The sequence below is a fragment of the Mauremys mutica genome, chromosome 24, assembly GCF_020497125.1.
Source record: "Mauremys mutica isolate MM-2020 ecotype Southern chromosome 24, ASM2049712v1, whole genome shotgun sequence".
Lineage (NCBI taxonomy): Eukaryota > Metazoa > Chordata > Testudines > Geoemydidae > Mauremys > Mauremys mutica.
Genome location: NC_059095.1, coordinates 4,059,563 through 4,082,401, shown reverse-complemented (window position 1 = coordinate 4,082,401; position 22,839 = coordinate 4,059,563). Strand labels below are relative to the sequence as shown.

General features: G+C 49.9%; 1 protein-coding gene across 2 annotated transcripts; it reads right to left on the bottom strand.

The window, feature by feature from the left end:
* Nucleotides 1–3,302: 3,302 nt before the first annotated feature.
* On the bottom strand, nucleotides 3,303–22,728 carry REEP6 (receptor accessory protein 6). 2 transcript variants are annotated; one of them, XM_044998597.1, is made up of 6 exons: nucleotides 22,501–22,728; nucleotides 11,085–11,178; nucleotides 10,407–10,545; nucleotides 9,593–9,761; nucleotides 8,965–9,030; nucleotides 3,303–5,305 (listed from the first exon to the last, which is right to left on the bottom strand). In XM_044998597.1, exons 1-6 carry the CDS (start codon nucleotides 22,613–22,615, stop codon nucleotides 5,256–5,258), a joined length of 633 nt encoding a protein of 210 aa, XP_044854532.1. In that variant the 5' UTR covers nucleotides 22,616–22,728; the 3' UTR covers nucleotides 3,303–5,255. The 2 variants fall into 2 exon arrangements, with proteins under 2 accessions (XP_044854532.1, XP_044854533.1); XM_044998598.1 differs by lacking the exon at nucleotides 8,965–9,030 and having other exon boundaries at nucleotides 22,501–22,727.
* Between the last annotated feature and the right edge of the window lie 111 nt (nucleotides 22,729–22,839).

Genomic DNA, 22,839 nt, shown 5'->3' with positions numbered 1-22,839 from the left:
CTTGAGGCACCATGTTAGACACTGGGGCCCCGAGGGTCAGTGCAATGAAGGAGGGGGGAATAGGTGCCATCCCAAACTCCTAGGGGGGGATCAGCTCCCACGAAAGGTAGCCAGTGCAGGGGTAGGGAGGAGGAGAGGCAACTGACAGCCCCAGGCCTGCAGGCATTTTTAGAGAGGTAGCCTACAATTTAGGGCAGCTGGCAGAGAGGGCCAGAGCAGAGCCCCCCAGGGGCATGGCAATTGGCGACGAGCAAGTGCCCAAGCAGCGCAGTGTGTACGGTGCCTCTTTACCCGCCCCTGCCTTCCACACAGGGTGGGAGATGAACCTCTGAACTCTGGGGCTGCACTGGCCAAGGGCAGCAACTGTGAGTGGGTGGGGTGCAGAGAAGGGATGGGCCCGTTAAAGGGACTTTGGGGTTGCTGGACTTAAGAACCTGAGGAGAAAAGGACACTGGGTAACTTACGTGGGGGTGGGGCTTTTGCTCTTGGTTTGTGTTTATGAACCCTAGTTGCGGTGTTTTCCTAAATTAATGCTGAATTACTTCCCTCCTTTTATTAAACGTTTTTGCTACACACAGACTCTGTGCTTGCGAGAGGGGAAGTATTCCCTATTAGAGGTGCCCAGGTCGCGAGGGCAGGAGAACTGAAACGGTTTTGTGTTGTATTGGTGAAAAGGAAGCCCTAGACACTGAATCTGGCCCTTGTTGCTGCTGGAGCCACCTGGCAGAAGGGTTAAATTCTTGCAAGCAATCCCATCATACTGAGCACCTAGGCAGGATGGGTGTGTCTATGCAAACAAGACCAGCTTCCGAAGTCTTTTTCCACAGCTCACCACTAGGTGTCAGGGGGAGAGCTCATTCAGACCCCGCTTACACAAATAAACCTGTAGTTCATTCAGTATCACAGGCTGGGGTAGGGATACCCACTTGCAGATTTCCTATAGGGGCTCTTGGTTTATGGAGCCACCCTTACTGTGCAGCAAAAAGGTTGTTTAGCCAAAGCGCTGGAGGTTCAGTCACTCATGAAATCCTGTCACCCATCCCAACATCAGCACGTACAGCACAGCAAAATCTCTAGTGGCACCACAATAGCACTATGAACTGGATGACTGCGGGTGGGTGGGTAAGACCAGTAGCCCGTTGCTACAAGAAATTGCATGTCCTGTTATGTCAAAACTGCAAGTCATCAGTTGGCACCCAGCGCGCAGCAGCAGGGGCTGCTAAGGTCAGCCCTGGTTGAAGCAGGGTGGATAAAAATCCAGGTTTTAAAAAAGTTTTAGATTCTACAAAATTGATTTCATAAAATGCTTTTTGAAGAAAAATGAATAGTTTTAATTAAATTACATTATAACAAAGATATCTCATCATGGAATAGGGATTATAAATTCTAATTCTATAGTATGAGACAATAGATTAATGCAATGTTTAAGAAAAGTTTAGTAAATGAGTTCTAATAGTTCATGGATTAGGGACCCAATTGTATGGGGTTCCACAGGCTTCTGTATAGATTATTTAGGTTAATCTTTCTATCTACCCACTGGGACTCAGTGCTCAGTCTAGAAGATACCATCAGAGATGCTTAGTTTTGCAGTTCTCAAACTCTGGATTTGTGTCTCCAGAAATAACATGCTTGTTAACAGCAAAAATGTTTTAAAATAAGTAAATAATATCTAGAGGTGAGAAATAACAGACCTCAACCCTATTGTCCCTCTGCAAATTTGTATACACACAGAGTCAATATCTTACCTCTTTCTAAAAGTGCAAAGCTTAAAAAAGTTCAATGAATAGAAGATTGTTGGGGGTGGAATAGATCTGGACAAGGAGAAGAAATCTGGAGCTAAATGCGAGAAGGGAGGGACAGGCAGTAGAAACAAAAAGTGAAAACTGTTTGAGCAGCATATTCTAGAAGTCTTGCTGAGTGTAGCCTTCATTGATCTGAGATCTACAATACCATTCTCTGACTAGAAGGGAAAACCTATAATGGCAGCAGGCCATAAAAGACCCAGTTTGGGAACAAGAACCATATGTTTGCTGATGATGTTTTAAAGAAAGTCCCACCAGTGAACTGGTGAAAGTCACTTAAGCACTTGGATTCAGAGACTGTTGAAGTGATAATCACACTTAGCAGCAGTAGCTGCTTCTGCTGGTGTAGAAAGAATATTTTCTTCCTTTGGACTAATTCATTCTAAAAAATGAAAAAGCAGCAAAGCTTGTTTTTCTTTTCCAGATTATGAACAAACAGGAAAATGAAGGTGAAGACAACTGAGTTAGCTACCAAAGCCAATATTTTAAGTTTCTCAAATTGAATGTGTCAGCCAGGTTAACAGAATGTTTGTGGTCTTTTTTAAACAAAACAAATTTCATTTAACTATTTTAGTTAAACAATTTTAACAAAAAACAAACCTGATTAAAAAAAACATGAATGTTTAAATTAAAAAATTCATATGCTTGTTTTGTTAAAAATATTATGTTTGCTGTTGAAGAAAAAAATCCAGGATACATAACATAGCTTTAGTTAGATAAAACAATGTAAAATGTCTGTCTGGTGGTGTTCTCCTCCTAATACAGCATGGCAAGAAAATCCTCCCAATATTAATGATTAACCTGTTGAACTGGAGATATTTACGATGTCATTGGGAGGTGAACTCTCTGCTTCAATTACCTTTGGTAAATGAAATAAACAATCCTTCATTTTCTGACAGAGCTGTAAAACTAATCTGAAAAAAGTTTTAAAAAATAAATCACTGTTTAGAAATGTATAGTGTGTACCTTCTAAAAATGAAACCTACATCCATCTCTGAGTTGCGAAGAATGTGTATTAAGATTATAACAACCAACAAGAATGCACTTTTATGCAGAAATCCACAATTAAATCAAGTTTTTGTGACTAGTGATTTAAATCAAATCCACCCTGGGCTGAAGTAGCAGCAACTCACTGACTTTAAGGGGAGTTACAGCCACATTGGAGCAAATTCAGATCATTCCCAAGTTGTTACCCTCAGATGCCTTTTGCTGCCTGTGTGAAGCCAGCAGATGTGCTCCGGTGACGGAATGACAGCGTCCAATCTCCCTTTGTCTCACACAGAAGGATCCAGGCTTGAGGTGCAGTGGCAGAATGGGTTGTCTGCAGTGCTCTGTAGCCCTTCCTCTAAGTTGGGGGGGGCGGGGGGCACTTTCATTGCTCCGCCCTCTCCCTTCCCCAGGATTCAGAGAGTCTGTGTCAGGAATCAAGTCAAGCATGAAGAGAACAAACAATGCAAATAAAACCCATGAACAGAAAGAAGTTGTTATGAGTCACATTTATTCTGTTTCATACAAAATAAACAGATACAAATGAGAGGGGAAAAAAATCACGAGCAACTTTTTAAAATAAAAAAGCAGCCAGTACATGAACTGCTGTAACTTGGAGTCACCATGGAGGACAAACGGAAGCCAGTTGCTCCCTGCAGAATTCACAGCTTGAGATTGGCCCCTGCCAGGATCTGATTAAGTAAATTAGATAAATTAACATTTGATTTTTGAAAGAGGAGGGAGATGGCGAATTGCAAGCAGAAGGCAGACACAGACACGCTAGAGTTCAGCTCCTGAAGTGTGGAGGGGCAGCCGAAGATCAGGTTTTTCCACACTCAAACAGGATTAAGATTAGCAAAAGCCTGAGGCCAACCGCCTGGAAAGCAAACATGCCCTGAAAGCATCCTGCCCAAGCACACACCCCACTGGAAGATTCGGCCTTGTCCAGTTCTGAAAGTGAACTGCAGAGCCAACACTTAACCAGACTATCAGAACACACGGTTGCCAAAGCAGCCTGCTTAGGATGTAAGCCCAGCTCCAGGTCCACAGGCTATGGAGCACGTGCTGCTCACAGGTTGGTGCTAACGTCCCCTATTGCATTCCTGCAAGTCCAAAAAACTCCCTAGGGACCCCTTCCTGGAGCTTCAGTCAGTGCTGGGATTCGGGCAGAGGCTGCTTGCCAGCCTGCGGGCAGCTAGGGGAGAGGTAGAGAGAAGACTCTGAACTGGTGTGGACATTTGATCAGCTATGTAACTGCTAGAAGGGGTTAAAACAACCCAACCATGAGTCAGCATTGGAGAAGTCATGCTGCCTTTTTCCTCCTTCAAAAGGATGAAAGATCTGAAAGTTTCTGTGGATAGGAGGAGCTCCCTGGAGGAAACAGCTTCATGTGCATGTTAATTCCCCACCTCAGCTGCCCCGTACAGCTCCCTGCAGCCCCCACAGGGCACCGCTGTGGTTAGTTTTACAATCACACAGCAGAGCAGCAACTTCTTTGTGGCCGCTATTGCTAGGGATTGGCAGAAGAGTGAATAGTCTGGAACTCCCTCCTGCTGAAGCCAGGCACGAACATCCTTCTGTTTCAGCCACCCGGCACCTCTCTCGGCTTGGCTGTTTACCCAGAAGGCCCACGGCTACTGAAAGTGGGAAGCTTGGCCCCTGACTTCAGAGAGAAGCAGCACAAGGCTGGGGTGTGCGAGGGGAAGTGAAGAGCCGCCTGCTCTGGGACGCTGGACCCCAGCCTGCTGAAGTGAAAACTGAACAAGCCAGAGCCAGGAAAAGAACCCGTGGGATTGACAGCTGAAGAGCCAGTGGCTACAGAACCCACTTCCTTCTCCCTTTTGTGCTGTGGTTTATTGCAAAGGATCCTGTGTTAGGAGGACTCAGGGGCCTGGGAGTGGGGGAACAGGATGGGGGCTTGAAGGCTTTATAGCCGGTGGCAATTGCTGCAGAATCCACCCACCGAGGGAGTTATACTGCATCATGAGTCAACACCTACGGTCAGGCCACAAAAATACTAGAAGGGCAGGTCTCAGGTTAGCTCCAGTGGACTGTCTCCCCCTCCCCACTCCAATCTGTGCCCTATATCACAAAAACACCACGGGGGAAAATGCACCAGCAGCCCCTGTGATATCTAGTGCAGAGCCGACAGCCTTCCTGCAGAATAAAGGCTGCCTGTAAAACAGGAACTACCAAATTGTGTCTATTTGAGATCAGACGGTCCCACTGTGCCGACTCCCAGCATGGGCCTGGCCGCAATTTTAGATCTGCTGGAGCTCTGGGGGTTTGGGGAGATCTGGAAGCTGCACTTCTGAGACACCTTGGAGCCAGTTGCTTGCTGTCGCGGTTTCAGAGTGGGAAGAGGATCACCGGTTTACTGGCGGGTGCCCGTGGGTTACTTCAAGCCTTTGGTTTAGGGAGTTGCAGTGGGAAACTCAGAACAGCTGGCCCCTTGGAGTTCCGTCCTCACTTGGTCTTGTCAGATTCTAGACCAAGGTTCACTGCTGCTTTGGATGCTACGGGGGGGGGGGGGGGGAAAAAAGGCAATTAGCACATGGGGCTCCTCCAGCGACAGGTGACCAGAGTGATAGAATGAGCCCTATAACCTCTGCCCCCACCTTTACTGAGTGAGGAAAATATTGTCCCCATTTTACAGACCAGTCAGTGGAGGCACAGAGAAGTGACTTGCCCAAGGTCACAGAGCACATCCATGGCAGAGCCAGCAATAGAGAATCTAGGAGTGCTGCCTCCGGCTTGTGCTTGAATCACCAGACAACATTCCTTCCCGGAGCCAGGAATAAAACCCAGGTGCCCAGCTTGCTGAACATTACTCTGACCACTAGGCTCCCCTCTATCCTATTCCCTGGGTATCAGGCCCCACAAAACATGTTATTCCAGTGAAACAAAGAAGAGAAAACACTGGCAATGTCCTGCCCCTGGTTACGACGTCTGTGCTGTTATCGCGCTTAGGCAAAACGCTCGGCCCTAACAGGAGGCAGACAGAAGCCTTGCCCTGGCACAGAGGTACCCTTGTGTGTAAGCTTATGAGCTTCTTGGCAGAGCTCCTACCTAATCCATTTTAGGAGCAGCTAGAGCCCTAGTAATCCAGCTATAACACCACAAACCACTGCATCAGCTTTCCAGAGGGTTAAAGGCAGGTGCTCCAGCCCCCCCAGGCCGGAGCCAGATTATCCTCCTTTAGAGCCCTGCCCAGTTGAACATGCAGCCAGGGGACCAGGGGCTGGTCAGGCAGAGGTACAGCAGAACCGCAGCGTTACACACACCTTGGGAATGGAGGTTTGTAACTGAGCAAAACATTACAGTTGTTTTCAAAAATTTGCAACTAAACATTGATTTAAAACTGCTTTGAAACTGTTCTATGCAGAAGAAAAAAATACTGCTCCCCTCCCCCTTTTTTTTGTAGTTTACAGTTAACACAGTAACACTGTATTTGCTTTTCTTTGGTCTCTGCTGCTTCCTGATTGCGTCCTTCCGGTTCCAAAGGAGGTGTGGGGTTAACCGGTCAGTTTGTAACTCTGGTGTTCAAAACGGGGGTTCTACTGTACATGCAGCAGAGGCCTGGAAACCGGAGCTGGGAAGAATTTGCACCCCACCCCTTGCCAACAGCTGGGGTGGATCCGTGCCCCTCCCAAAGGGAAGTGGAGTGGCAATCTTTGGACTTGCTATTCAACCTAAAGCACCAGCCAGGTCCCATTGTCACCTGAGACTTTACACACTCCAGTCCGCCTGCTTTTGAAGTTAACCCTCTGTCAGCCCTTGGGTAGGTTCCTATCTAGGCAGCCATACCTGCCACACACACTGTAGTAACTGGGCACCTCTCGGGCGCGTCTACACTGCAGTTAAACACCAGCGCCTGGCCTAAGTCAGGTGACGCAGGCTCATGGGGATGTTGAAATGCGATGTAGACATTTGGACTGGAGCCTGCAAAGGGGGAAGGTCCCAGAGTCCGGGCTCCAGCCCAAGCCAGCTGATGCAGCCCAGCCGCAGGTGTTTAATTACAGTGTAGACGAACCCCAAGGGATTGTCCCCTGGGGTCTTTTAAGGGGACCAAGTGGGCTTCCCAGCCAGGAACTGCACCCCCACTCCCGCTGGAAGGTGGAACATGGGCCAGGACTGAGGACGCTCACACTAGGGAGGGCTGCGCGAGCAGAGCTATTTGTGTTGCTGGAACACAGGGCACAGGATAATCCAATTCTGGCTAATGCGATTGATGGGTTTAGTGTGTCCGAGGGGCAGCTGGGAACTCCCAGCACCGTAATTTCACACACAGACAGCTGGGGTCAGTTCAAGGGATGAAGGGCAGGGGACGCCCCCCCCTTGGGCAAGTTTTTCTGGCTCAGCCACCCAAGTGGTGGATTTTCCTTTGCCACGTCCCTGGTGTCGGATCTCAGGCCAGATTGGAGGCTCTGCAATTTCCTCTCTCCCTCCCCTCCAGGGTCACCCCACAATGCAGCCACTATCATCTGATGCCTGTTGGGGTGGAAAAGGCCCTGTTCCCCATAAGCAGCAGGGCACTGCAGACACAGCACCCCAAGTGCTGGCTGTCTCAGGGAGAAAGACAGACCTTTCCGAGCAACCCACTCCCACCAGAGGGGAAACCACATCAGCGCTGTTCCATCCAGCTGGCCTGCCGCTGCCATCCCTTCCCCAGGCCATTGGATTTCACCCCCATCACCGCCAAGTCTGGAATGTGACCCCACCCCCAAAATGTGGGTCTCCTTCGTGGCACTGCTCCACCAGCCAAGACACCGGGCTGGGTCTGAGCTGTACTGAAATAGCACTCGGAGGTGGTAACAGCCCAAATACCCTTGGATGTGGGGCAGGTGCTACCCAGGAGAGAACAGAGACCCCAAACCCCACCCACACGTATCTACCACCAAGGCATGTATGTGAATGGACACGAACACCACAGTAATAAGCGAAGGGAAGACAGACTACAGTGCACCGCTCTAGACTGGGGGGTTAAGCTACTGGAGGCCAGGGAAGTGTGGGAATTTAGAGGACAGAGACTGTTTTCCACAAGGGAAGGAAGAGAAAGGAGAGTTCAGCATGACTCCGAATGAGGAGACTTTCCCCCAACGTCACCAGCTTCCTCAAGAAACCACAAGCGTTTTCAATCCAAGTAGCACAGCCCCATCACTCACTCCCGTTGGAGAAATAAGATCTCCACGGTCATGCAAAGCAGCACAAGTTACCCATAATGCCCTGGGCTGCAATCACATGTCACAAGCTTGCTGCTTTTGGGAGCTGAGCATATTACTCAAGGTCCGTTTTTAGGGTTAGCAACAGCCGTGGTGGTTGTACAGAGGTAATTTGTTAATCCACGTGCTTGCCAGTTACAGGACCTGTAACAGCCGTCAGTGGCCAGGGAGAAGAGAGCACACGTTCGCCCCAGCACCTTCCTCCAGATGTTTTGTACCAACTCAGCACGGCTTTGACAGCTGCAAAGACTGTCGCCACCTCCGTTTGCCCCAGAGCAGATGGAGCCCTGGTAGAACTTGGCTTCCCGACACTGCGACTACCAGTGTCTCTCAATCCTGCTACTGAGCGACCCTCGTTTGGGACCGGAGGGGGAGGGTCCTTTCCCAGTGCTCATTTAATCCTTGGCACGTCTGCCAAGGCTGCCAGCCGGAGGGCCAATACGGTGGGGGATTTCTGCAATGAGCACAATGCAGGAATCACTGGGTGACTGTCGGGCCTGTGTTATGCTGGGGATCAAATCAGTTTGGCAACAGTCCCTCTGGCTTTAAAAATCTATGTGGGGGAGGGGGGAAGGGGGAAAATCCACTGGCAACTAGATAGTGGCCACCAAAATAAAAAGGCCCCTGAAGCCAGGTTTTGGTCCTTACTGCTCTTCAGCTGGATTTGAACCAGGCATTGGAGAGGTTCTAGGGCCAATTAACAAGTCCCTGAGCCGTCTCTGCCACTGCACCACCCACCCTAAATTCTAGCAGCCACTGGGACATGACATGACACATCTTCAGCCAAGAACATGCTTTGGGGCTTTGCTCCAAACTGCGCCAAGATTTGAACTGGCTGCCTTTAAAACCCAAGAGTGAGCGCCCTGGTCCAGCCCACACTGACGTGTTGAGGGGGGGAAGTCATGCTAAACGGACCTTTGCTCCCCGGGTGAATGACACGAGTTATTACATACAGACAAGCTGGGCTGTGGCCACCTCGGACACCAGACGGGCTCTGCTGTCGGCCAGAGTAGAGAGGACTGTGCAGAGAGGCACAAGGGAAGAGAAAGAAAAAAGGAGAAGAGGCAAGAGATTACGAGCCGATTCGTATTGCTGCGGAGAGGAGACAGGGCTCTGTCTGGCCATGAAGTTACGGAACGAGAGAAGGGTGGAGAGAGAGCACGTTCCTGCAGCGACACCGACGGGATGGTCTAGTCTTGAACGAGGGCCTGATTTGCAGTTCCAGCTGTGCCGCTCTAGCAGGGTGCAAACAGCCCTCTGAAAATACTCCCAGCTCAGAGGGTTTCCCAGTCTGGCGTAAGGGCCCTGCTCCCAGTGCAGGGGCAGATTGGAGGTATGGCTGGAATACCTTGCATGACAGCGAATCGCTGCTTCCCAGGACACACACGGGCAATGGGAATCAATGTTGAAATTAGAGCAGCCCTGAGACAGCTCTAACTTACACCGACCAGGTAGGGCCCTGCCCCGGAATACAGGAGAACAAAAGGTGTTTTAACGCCCTTCTCCCCATGGCTGCCCGAAGCACAGGAACTGGGTCACTGAGAACACAGGCCAGAACAAAGAGGGAATAGGACACAGTACCTTCTCTGGTGACTGTCGAAGCAGCGTCGAGCGCCGTGCCGCTCAGGTCACTGATCACGCTGTCTACTATCCGGTGGTGCTTCAGGAAGAAGGGCCGGATGACTTTTTGGTACAACACCTGGGAGCCATTCCAGGAGACAGGCGCCATGCACCAGACCAGGAACAGGCACTGCAGGGAAGGAGACACTTCACTCCAGGTTTGGAAGAGACCCAGAGGTCAGGTGGCAAGACAGAGGCCTCACAAACTGTTCCAATGCATCAGCTTTAGAGGACAGAATTGCGCACGGGTGACGTCAGCAGGACAAACCCTCAGCGAGGAGCATCCAGCCGGCCCAGCTGGACGAGGAGGGGAAAGCAGCCAGGAGGCTCCAGCTAGACCTGAACAAACTCTGTCTGTTTTGGTTCACACGAGCGTCAGTTTAAGTTTTAGGTGGGCTCAGACCCACTTAGGTGAAGAATCACCTCCAAGAGGAGCCAGCGAGTTTTATCCCAGCATGGCTCTGCTCAGCAACCACTGGTACCATGGTGGGCTTCCACGGTTATTCTTTAAAACCCACTGAGCTTGATAGGAGTCTCTGTCAAGTTCAATGAGCTTTGGGCTGGACTCTCCGCCTAGAAACAACAACCCCCTAGACACCCACAACGGATAGAGTCATCCCTGGTATTGACTCCCAGTTACACCAGAGAGAGATTGGCCCCAAGACTACAGTGCTACTAATTGGTCAACTCCACATTAACCCAAGGTTTTATCTCCAGAAGATAAATCACAGAGGGAGAAACAGGACAGCAGCCAATCTCTGTCCCCCCCCGTTACCTTTCCAGCATAGTAAAACGGGAACCAGTAGAGGAAAGTGTCGGAAAAAAACTCTGCCACACTGAAGACTCCATATACCACCCAGTACGTGAGCCACATGGTATCATCGTCCTTGTCGGTGCTTTCAATGGCTTTGATGCTACGGGCAGAAAGGGGACAGGTCAGTTCTACCTTCTACACTGCTTAGGTGTGTTAAAGACAGGCACGTTAAGCTTTGAAAATCTCAGCCTTACTAAATGAGTTGGGAGGGTCAGTTTTGCGTGCCCCACAGAGGCTTTGCTGAGCATCCAGTGTCTGAAGAACAAGCCCCTTTAAGGGAGCCTCAGGCTGACCACACCTCATCTAACTATCTTTGTCAAAAACCGTAATGGAGCCTAAATTTGGGACTCAAATCACGTTGTGGGACGTTCTCCCTGGACGATGAGTATTTAGCATTTCATACCCAATAGGCAAATACTGATAGTTTTAGCAACTTTGCGGGGCTCATCAAAACATGCTGGCCCAGCAGAGGGCTCTGCCCGTCAACGCTGGAGGTGAACACAACAACATTTTGCTTTCTGCCGGGTCCCTCTCCCCAGAGGGACGTTCTCAGCGGTGAAAATAATGCCCCTGCCCTCCGCCCCCTTGTAAAGCCAGGGAGCCGCAGTGCTCGGCGGGGCGCGGACGGCTGCCACTTACGAAACGTAGGCTGGGTAGACAAAGCCAATGAGGTTGCACAGCAGCGAGGCGCCATATCCGAACATGAGGTACAGCCCCAGGAAAGTGATGGTACCTGGCCAGGAAAGGAGACAGGAGTGAGAGTAGTGCTTGTGAGCCACTGTTCCACAGAGGAGAGATTGTTTTGGACATACCTGGCTAATGGCAGAGTTATGATTGGAGACACCCCCTCAGCGTGGCGGTGTCAGATCCATTTTGTTGGGAGTCAGATGGCTAGTCTGGTTGTATGGCCACCAGAGAAGCTCGCTCCTAGGTTGGGTTAACTCCCTTTAACCTCTTGTGTACACAGGGCCGGCCAGAAAGCTCCCTTTATTTGTTTTGATCCTACCATCCTGCCTCCAATGGTGGGAATCAGGCAGGTTCACTCTCTTGAAGGCATTTATTAACGGTCATTTTGCCATGTATGAGCCAGGGAAACTCGTGATGCCAAGTGTCAGAGGGCACAGGAGGTACAGAGTTTTACGGGGATCCCCGGGTCCATTCTAGGCATATCAAGGAGTGCATGCAAAGTCTCAATGGAGAGCCAGGAGTACCCAAGTCAGGAGAACCATGACAAATTGTAGGCAAGGGTATTATTTAAGGAGTTTTGTACCCAGACTGGAAATTATATATTCTTAAGGTCAGAGTTAAAGCAGGCCACCACGAGGTGACCAACGTGTCCCTATCAGACAGGCAGGAAATGTGTCTCTACCCATCTGGTTATATGCAAAGGGTTGTATACTGCACCACAAATCACTGTGTGCATGCTGAGCCCCCAGAGAAAGTTAATGAGACTGCAAAATCTCCGGCCAGGAACACACAGCAGGAGGGTGACTAAAGACCAAAGGACACTTTTGATATATCTGTGGGCTGTAAAGGGACACCCTGGTATCTTTCACAGGGGAAGTAAGCAAGCCCACCATTCACTTTATGAATGAGAGGCACAGAGGATTTGGGGCAAGCTTTGGCTCTTATGACGACACCATAGTGGCCTGCTAAGTTTAGGCTCTAGGACCTGTGTTACGATTTGATTTGATGTGTGACCCTCTTTCCAATGGGTCTGCTGGCCACAGCTGGAATCTGTGCTTTGTAGAAGAAACATACACTCGCTTGCTCCATAAGCAAATCTAAGTGGTGTGTGTTAAGCGGTGCTGTGCTGGTTGGCTGGGGCGGGATACTGCTCCTTTGGGAGCACAGGATCAGGGAATTTCAGTGGATCAATGGTTGGAATGTGCATCCGAAGAAGTGAGCTGTAGCTCACGAAAGCTCATGCTTAAATAAATTTGTTAGTCTTTAAGGTGCCACAAGTACTCCTGTTTTTTTTGCGGATACAGACTAACACGGCTGCTACTCTGAAACCTATTTTTAAGCTGTATGGAGAGAGCAGGCCGGCAGTGCTTATATTCCCAGAGGCGATGGGGAGCTGACCCATGGTGGGCACAGATGGGGCACGTGGTAGCAAGGGGCCTCACAACCATAGGTACCCCGGGGAAGCATCACACCATGGCAGAGACATTGAGCATACGTCTGCACTGGAGCAGGAAGGTAATTTCCAGCTGGGGTAGACGTACCCCTGCTAGCTCTGATCAAGCCAGAGAACCAAAAATAGCAGCATAGCCATGGCAACGCAAGTAGCAGGATGGGGGTAGCCACCCCAAATATGACCCATCTGAAACAGAGGGATGTACTTGGGCAGCCAGTCTGTCCTGCTGCTGTGGGTACACTGCTATTTTTAGATGTGGGAGGATGTCTGGAAGTTACACCCCCAGCTCCAGTGCAGATATACCCGCAAAGTCTCACTCATTTAAACAGCCACGGCCTAAGGAGACTCCCTGCCAACAAGAGGATAGCTACAGACTCAGCATGTGACCTTAGACCAGTCACTTTGTGCCTCAGTTTCCCTATATGTAAAAAAAAAGGGGGCAGGGTTAAATACCGACCCACTCCACAGAGCTGTTGTGAGGCATTAATAGTCAAGGTGCTTTGAGATCCTTCGATGGAACACACTCACAAGCGACCCAGTGTTATTTACTCCAGCTTGGCTTATTGTGGTTCTCCCAGGAAGGTAAAGTGCATCTGTGCAGGAGTCGGAGCTTTTTCAGAGACCATGGAACAAACTCCTACAGGAACAAGGCCCCCCCATCACAGACCCCTTGATCTTCTGCTCCAAGTGCAAGGCACACTTCTCCCCCCTGCCTTTGCCAATCCAAGCAGAGCAGCATGGGCATTAGAAAGAGACACTAAATCTTAACACTGTACAATGCACACAATTCTCCCCCGGCAGAGAGAACAAGCCACACGTGACGGATGCTGGTCCTGTCGCTTAACGCGCAAATGGAAGGCGCTCAGATACTGTGGTGATGAAGGCAAGATAAGAACCAACATATAACAGAAAGATTCGGTCAGGCCCACGAGAGAACGTTCAAAGGTTCCTTTAATGATCCCCGAGAGCTACGGTACGTTGCGATTTGCCTTCCTAGAAATTCCTGTTGCACGAGGTACTGATTGGCATTTGGAAATAAAACCTCCAGAGACCTGACAGGAACCTTTGATCCCATGGGAGCCTCCCGTTCCCTCCTTTCCCCATACTGCATCCTTTGAGCGATAAGCAGGAGTAAAACTGAAACAGGGCGGGGGTGGTAGTTCTGACCATTCCTCAGCAAGGCTCCTAAGGAGCTCTGAGGACTCATGAGAACCAGGGTGTATTTAAAAAAAAAAAAAAGTTTTTGATAATAGGTTTAGTCAAAAAGCATTTTAAGATCTATCTTTGATCTATAATGTCTCATCATGGAATAAGGATTATAAATTCTATAGTACGAGACAATAGATTCACGTAACATTTAAGAAAAGTTTTGTAAATGAGTTCCAATAGTTCATGGATTAGGGACCCAATTTTATGGGGTTCCACAGGCTTCTGTATAGATTATTTAGGTTAATCTTTCTATCTACTCAATGGGACTCAGTGCTCAATCTAGAAGATACCATCAGAGATGCTTAGTTTTGCAGTTCTCAAATTGTGGATTTGTGTCTCCAGAGATAACATGCAAAAAAGTTTTAAAATAAGTAAATATCTAGAGGTGAGAAATAACAGACTCAACCCTATTGTCCCTCTTCAAATTTGTATACACACAGAGTCAATCCCTTACCTCTCTCTAAAAGTGCAAAGTTTAAAAAAAGTTCAATGAATAGAAGATTGTTGGGAGTGGAATAGATCTGGGCAGGGAGAAGAAGTCTGGAGATAAATGTGAGAAGGGAGGGACAGGCAGTAAACACAAAAGTGAAACTGTTTGAGCAGCATATTCCAGAAGTCTTGCTGAGTGGAGCCTTCGCTGATCTGAGATCTACAATACCATTCTCTGACTAGAAGGGAAAACCTATAATGGCAGCAGGCCGTGAGAGACCCAGTTTGGGAACAAGAACCATATGTCTGCTGATGATGTTTTAAAGAAAGTCCCACCAGTGAACTGGTGAAAGTCACTTAAGCACTTGGATTCAGAGACAGTCGAAGTGATAATCTCACTTTTAACAGCAGTAGCTTCTTCTGCTGGTGTAGAAAGAATATTTTCTTCCTTTGGACTAATTCATTCCAAATTGAGAAATTATTTGGGACCTGAAAAACGCAGGAAAGCTTGTTTTTCTTTTCCAGATTATGAACAAACAGGAAAATGAAGGTGAAGACAACTGAGTTAGCTGCAGAAGCCAATATTTTAAGTTTCTCATGTTGACCTGGCTGACAGTCGATTTTTTTTTAAATATTTCATTTAACTATTTTAGTTAAAAACAAATTAACAAAAACAAACTTGGATTTTAAAAAACTTGAATGTTTAAATTCAAAAATTCACGTGCTTGTTTTGTTAAAATATTATGTGTTTGCTGTTGAAGAAAACAAAACAGAATACCTAACATTGTTGTTTTAGTTAAATAAAACAATGTAAATGTCTGTCTGGTGATGTTCTCCTCCTAATACAGCATGGCAAGAAAATCCTCCAAATATTAATGATTAACCTGTTGAATTGGAGATATTTATGAAGTCATTGGGAGGTGAACTATCTGCTTTAATTACCTTTGGTAAATGAAATAACCAAACAATCCTTCATTTTCTGACAGAGCTGTAAAACTCATCTGAAAAGTTTTCAAAAATAAATCACTGTTTAGAAATGTATAGTGTGTACCTTCTAAAAATGAAACCTACATCCATCTCTGAGTTGTGAAGAATGTGTATTCAGGTTATAACAACCAACAAGAATGCACTTTTATGTAGAAATCCACGATTAAATCGAGTCTTCCTGACTAGTGATTTAAATCAAATCCACCCTGATGGGAGCAGTGGAGAATCCAACATCAAGCAAAGCAGAGCCCCAGAAGGGACGGTGGCATCTCCTGACACCGCTAAGAGCTAGTCACCTCCATTCTGTCAGCTGGTTCTTTGCAGCTAGTGGAAAACCTCCACCTCGCCCAGCCTCCTGTTAATGCGGCCAGCTAGCAGGGGCTGTGCTGGTCTTTTTTTTAAAAATATGGATGAGGACTGGACTGAGGCCAACTCATTTCACTTCAGCAGCAGCCTCTGCCCCCTGGTAGATGGAGTCAGTAGAACCTGCCAGGGCTGGATTTGAACTGACCTCTTCAAGGTGGACGACCCCATAGGCCACACCCACTCCTCCCCCTCCCCATTTCTAGCGCTTCCTTAACTTTGGGGAACTATTTGCCAGGTTAGGAACAACCTGTCGTCCGCAGAGCGCATCAGACTCTGTGCAAGGGCCGGTCTTCCCATCTGTTCCAAGAGCTCAGAGAGCAGCTCCGTTGGGAGAACGGGCTGGTCGGGAACATGCTGCATTCCCTGTTGCGGAATGGAAGCAAAAATTGCTATTAAGTGGCAAGATGTTTGCAAGGAGACATTAGCAAGCTCTGGAAGAAAGGCAAACAAAGCGCAGAGGCGTCCATCATTGCTAATGGATCTGAAAACTTTCCATTAAAATCACTTGTAAGGTGGTCTCTTGCTGGCTTTCAGGCTAATGCTAGGTGGCGTCTGTACTGTTTTTAAAACCAGCTGCATGACAGAGCAGCAGCATTGGGGAAAACATAGGATGCGATAGGCAGAAAGCAATTCAGAGACCCCAGGATTCTTGCTCCTCAGTCAGGTCCTTCTGGGGCAAACAAAGGAGACAACCAGCTCAGATGACCCGAGATGCAGTGTAGTCTAGTGGTTAGGGGCATGGGATTCAAAAGACCTGCATTCAATTCCCAGCTCTGCCCTTGACCTGCTGTGTGACCACAGGCAAGTCCCCTCTATGTGCCTGTTCCCCCTCCCATGCTTTGTTTCGTCTATTTAGGTTGTGAGCTCCTGGGGGTAGAATGTCTATTACATGTGTCCAGTGCCTGGCACAATGGGGTCCAAATCTTAGCTGGGACTTCTAGGTGCTACTGCCATACAGACATGCGCAACAGGAGAACCACCCCCCAAACTCTTCCTCCAAAAGTTGGATTGGGGGGGCGGGGGAAGAGTCTTCTTCTGCACACTGATCTGGGCATCAGCCAGGATCAGCCGCACCTACAGCGGCCTGACCTCGCAGCATGTCTGACCCAGCTCGACCCAAGAACTACTGGAGGTCACACGAGAAAGCCAGTAGGGGAGAGGTAGGATGTGTTTGCTACACCTGACAGCAAGGCTATGATGGGTAGGGCTGTTACTTGAGGACAACAAAACAACTTCATTTGCTCCCCTACATCAGGTTTAGATTGGATGGGGGGGCCCACAGCTGGTGGATGGAGGAACACAGGGACAACTCGTGAGGTGCATAGGAGGAGCAGGAGGATTACGGTGGGGAACAGCCAAAGTTTTGCCACTCTGCTCCAGGACCTGGGCTCTGCTGCAGTGTGGGTGGTCCCTTGGAGGGGTGGGACCCATGGTCTGGCTTGAATCGGCATGCTCGCCTGGGCATTCAGCGGCATGGGGCTGGGTTTCTTCTCCCCACTCCTGCCTGAGCATCTGCAGTAGAGCTTGGGAGCTTGATTATCACCCCCGCCCCGGGTGGCAGAGGTCCCCTGAGCTCAGGGAACCTGTCTTGGAGTCTCCCAGTTGCTGGGACCCAATACGCACACACCTTTGCTGCTGTCTTTGAGCCTTCTCTGTACAAACGTGTACTAAAGAATTAAACTCTCCCAGTCCCAGTAGTTAAAACCACATGGATTAACTCAATGCCAAGAGGGAGAGGAGAATGCTGCCTAGCCTAGAAGAGGAGAAAACCCTAAGTTCTGCCCTGAGTGTTCCTAGCAGCTGGGAGTTATCCAGGGACGGCACAAAGGTTGAGACACGAAGTCCAGGAAGAACACGCACTGCCGCCAAGCACGAGCAAAGCAGTAAGTGCAGCACCCCACATACCCCCGGTGCTGCAATTTACAGGCTAGGCTTGTCTCCCAATCGAGGAGGGGTGGCAGCTAATTACCCTATTTCGTACCCCGCCACACACACACACACACCCCCTCTAGCAGTGCCACAGTCTGTAAGACCGGCATTGCACCAGCACAGACAAATCTACTGGGGACTGCAGGGACGCCCATCAGTACATGTCTGAAGGGATCTGGATGGGTTCACGCTGATTTGCAGACAGTTACAGGTAGAGCACCGGAACGCAGGCCTCCAGAGGAGGAACTCCATCAGCGAGTCCTGGTAGTAGGCGCTTGTATTCAGTGGATGAGTTACCAAAGAGGGACATGACACTTGGCAGGACAGGAGGGTCATGTTACAGCGCACGTAACATGAGCACAGCACAGATGGGCCCCAAGCGGGGCATAAAAACCTCAAGCTTTAGGCCAATCTCTAATTATCAGGGGGGAGGAGGCGGCCTTCACAGGGGGCAGATTATCCCACACTTGCCTGCTTTCTTGCGCCTTCCTCTGAACAACCAGAGGCAGGATACAGAGCAGCTTGACTCGGGGTCTGGTTTAGGGCAGCAAGTCCTGCGTAAAAGCCCCTGGGTCTGACTGGCAGGAGTAATTTCAGCCCTACCCAAGGTTTGCAGGGTGGCATTTGCCAACTGTCCCCTTAAAATAAAGCAGCATCACAATGCGGTGGCCTCAGTTGGGAACCTTAAAATTGGTTATGGGCTGCATGAAGTTTAGCCGCAGGAACTTTTTGAAATACCAGCCTGCTTAAGCCTTACAATGGGACACGTATCAAAAGGGGGAAAAAAGGTAACGGGGGTGGGGGCAGGGGGGGATTTTCTCTTTTCCTTACAGGTCATAAAAGGACTAACTGTGACTGGCTGCGGAGGCCGGCCGCACAGCTCTGCCAGTGCAGATCAGTTCTGACATGCAGCATTCCCCGCTAATCCAGCCCTGTTCTCCCACACAGGCAGCTTGGCCAATGCCCCTTTGTGACAGTGGGAATTTTCTAGAATAGTTTTATGCAGCCTATGTGTGCCTCAGTTTCCCTCTGTCCTTTCATTGCTGCCCAGTGGTTGCAAAAGGGTTAAATCTGCTTTGGAGGCAGAGCAAGAGTTGTTCCTGCTCTGGGGTGGTACGAATGAGTCATAAAATGAGTTTGCTGACACCCACCCATATCAGTGGAGGATCCAGAAAGACAATGGGACTGAACAATCGACACCCAAAGACCTTGGGCAGGCAGAGCCCGTGACCACCTGGGCGTGTCTCTGCAGGAGAGTCAGGTGGCTCAGCGGGAGCTCTCACCTGGGACAGACAAAGATACAGGAGAGCCAAAAACACTGATCCAACAGCAGTTTGGCTGGGCGGAGCGCAGGCTTGGCCAGGACAGACCATGTGCTAAGCTTTGCTTCCCTCTGGTAATGTAAGGCCACCCCAACGCTGTGTTACAGTCGACTAATAAACCCTACTCTGCCTGGGGTCCCTGCGAATACTCGCTAAAGCGCATTGTCCCTGAAGAACATAACGTCTCTGACCAAGAGCGAGCATCTCAGCTGGACTCACTGGGCAGAGCTCTTGGGGTGAAACCGAGTGCTGGAGCCCTAGGACTCAGCCTTTGAGGCACTGAGGCTGCATGATGTACAATTAAGGAAGACAGTGATCCACTGGGGGCCTGGGTTTCTCCCAGGGACTGTTTAAAAGCTGGGGCAGAGCGCAGATCTTGTGGCTCCGTGACAACCTTCAACCTATTCCACGCAGCCCTGCCCAATGCAGAACTCTGCCAGTGCGCCCCAGTCCATGCCAGCAAGGCCTCCGCTAATCTAGTCCATTATGGAGACAGGCATGTGCTTGGGGTGGCCTTTTTCAAAGGGCAGCATTCCGGCCCTTTGGGCGCAGCACTTTTCAAGGGGCGGCACTCCAGGTTTTTTGCCACCCCAAGCAAAAAGAAAATCCAGAGCTGGCCCTGGAGACTGAGCATATTGCATGGATCTCTCCAATACCAGAGACCGCCAAAGCACTTTGCCAATGTTAGTTAAAAGGTGCAAACCCCTCCACCCCCGCACAATGCAGGTCTAGCCTGACAACCATACTCCTTTCAAATCATGTTCTAGAACAGGGGTGGATCCCTGGTCTTCTGAGGCCAAAGACTAATGGCTCCATTTAACATCCCGCATGGGGTGGGGGGGGAAATCGATTTTAAAGAGATCTAAAAGGGAACAAGAACAATGACATTTAAAAGGCAAGTTAAGTTTTGCGGGAGCGTCCCCTTTCACTGCATACAGCAGCCAGGAACGTTACCCCAGCAACAGAAGCAGACGGCTTCCGATCAGATACAAGGGAGCTGCTTTTTTAATATTCCTTTGTTCTCAAGCGGTCCTCTACCCAGCTTAACCCATCACATGGCTGAACTGCAGGCAGACACTGACACGGACAACTTGCCAGCATCTCTGTAGTACAGTAACCCAGACTGTAGTTAAAATAAATCAGAGTAAAATGCAGTTGGACTAAAACAAAAGTTTGCATTAAAGCTTGGTGGGTGGAGTGGGGGAGGGAGAGAGGGAAAGAAGACCTGCGGCTTGGAGGAGACAGACTCTCCTTTCACAGGAGTTAATCATTAGGCCACAGAGAGTAGCTATCTTGGCATAGACTTGCTTCTAGTCTAAGTCTGATTGATAATAATTCACATGTCCTTCTACTAAGGAGAGTGTATTAAATCCTAATTATCCAAGTGCCACACAGACCCCTTGGATCTTTGGCAGCAAGGATGTCAGAGGGCTAAGTTTGCAAACATTTGCCTGCTTGAAAAAACACATGACAATGTCTCTTTATGCAGATGTTTCCAGCATTGTGACATACAGCATTTAAGCCAGGGAAGTCCCAGGTAAAGGTGAAATGAGGAAAGTGTACTCCAGCATGCAGGCCCCAGGATGATTGATGTACCATCACAGCAGCACCTAAAGGTTGCAATCATGAGCAGGACCCCAATGTGCCAGGTGTGACAGAATAACCCCGTCTCAGTCCCAGAGAGTCTAAGCCCAATCTTGCAAGTTGTCCCATGAGCTGAGCACAGGGGTCCGGCTACATAGACCACAATCCTGCAGGTTGGTCCAAGGAGAAACAAGACAGGTAAGAATACACCGTAGAGGGATGAGACAAAATATTTCCAATGAGCAATTTCCTATTTGTTCCTTTACGATCAGACTTGGACTAGAAGTTGGCAGAGGATGCTTACAGCTATAAATGAACAAGTAGCTCCGTGCCAGTCCCATCCTCCAGGCTACAGCAGTCAGCTACCTCAAAACTGCTGCTGTATTTGCTGCAGGATAAGTAAGAACTTCACAGAGTCAGCCAAGCAAAGGCTGGATGTGACGTTAGACGCCGTGTGACCTCAGGGAGCACAAAGAGGATGATTTTTAAGAAAGGGGGAAGGTGGTCTTTTATTGGCACATTAACTCCAAATGTCAGGTCACAAGAACAGTGCTTGTGAGCTGGGAATTTTGATTCCTAGCATCAGCCTGCAGCAAATGTTTAAGAATGGTCTCGTGTAAAACCAATGCAGCTAGAGAGGTTTGGCTAGAGGGGAATGGGGGACTCCAGCTTCTGTTCCCGGTTCTGCCACAAGCTTCCTCTTGGGCCTATTATTTGACCTCTCTGTGCTTCCTTCACCCACACAAAGATACTTCCTTCCCCCAGAGCAGCGCTGGGGCGAGTTCATGACAGTCACTGAACTTTCCAAAACAGTCGCTGAAGTACTGTATAGCTAGGAAGCACTGACTGACCATTCAACCAAAACAGGCAGCTACATTAACAATGTGTCTTGTGCCATGACTGGAGGCAAACACAGGATCTACAGTAATTGCTGGACTGGATCAGACTCAAGGACCATCCAACCCAGTACCTACCAGTTGCTTCAGAGGAAGCTGCAAGAAATCCCGCAGGAGGCAGATGTGAGATGATCTCCCCCCATCCCAAGCAGAGTTTGGTTTAAACCCTGTAGCGTGATACACTTTGACTTCTATTAGCCCCTGAAATAGCTTGTCTGAAAGGGGTCACATCCTCCAGCCAGATGTTCTTCAAGAGCAGGTCTACCAGGCGGTGCCAGTCCACAGAGCTTGCCCCCTGTCCCCCACTACACCGTCCCACCCGGCAGCAAGGAGACCCAGAAACAACTGTGCTTGGGCAGCGGAGGAGAAAGCTCCTAGAGATCTGCACATTGCAAACCAAGGAGGCCCCATGTGGTCAGAGACCAGGAGAGGCTCTCAGAGTCCAGCAAGAGGCAGAGTTTCAAAGAGCTCAGCCTCTTCCCTCCAAACTGACTCAGCCAAGCAAAGCCCTTTCATGGGACGGGCCTGGAGCTAGGGTGACCAGCTGTCCCGATTTTTGGGTCTTTTTTTAATATAGGCTCCTATTACCCCCCCACCCTAATTTTTCACATTTGCTGTCTGGTCACCCTACCTGGAGCGCACCTGCAAGACTCTCCCTTTCCAGGCAAAGATCAACTGGCAACTGCTCCTCCATTCCTTGGGGGGAGGGGGCACCGGGAAGGGAGATCCCGGGGTGAAAGGGGGTCTCTTGTGGGAGGAATGTGGCAGGGATATATTGAGAAAGGGTGTCCCTGGGGAGCATGGGCAGAGATCTGTGGTGAGGTCCCCTTAGAACAGGGCTGCTCAGGGGAAGGGGGGCAATTTGCCCCAGCCCCCCCAAGAATATAGTATTCTAGAGTATTGCAACGTTTTTTATGGAAGGACCCCCCAAAATTGCTATACCCCAGGCCCCCTCAATCCTCTGGGCAGCCCTGCCTTAGAAAATGGGGTGCCCCAAGGGGCTCCCCAAGAGTGGGAGGACACACAGGGCAAAAGGGGGCCCCCTGCCGGATGAAGTGTCCCCCCCCGAAGGTGGGGGGAGGAAGTAGCACGCCTGGCTCCGCAGGAAGGGGGGTTCGCAGGAGCGGGAGTTCCCCGGGGGGGTGTCCTTGGGGAGCGCCCCGGCTCGGAGGGCGCTGTTCCCGGGCTCCCACCTGTGGCCAGATAGTAGCGCTTGACACCGGTCTTGGCCTCCAGCCGGCCCAGCAGGTCGGTGAGCAGGTTGGGCTGGTCGAGGAAGGTCTGGAAGCGCTGCTGCAGGGAGCCCATGGCTGCTGCGACGGGGCGAGCCGCGGTCCGGCTCCAGCGGCAGCTGCTCGCTCTCTATCGGCTTAGCAGCCGGGCCGGCCCCGGCCCGCCTCCCTGCGCCGGGCCAATGCGGGAGCGGGGCGGGGCGCAGCCAGGTGGGAGCCGGGGCAGGGCACGTCACAGGGGACAGGTGAGGGCGCAGCTGGGACGGACCAGGAGCGGGCTGGGGGGGAGAAGGGGGCGCA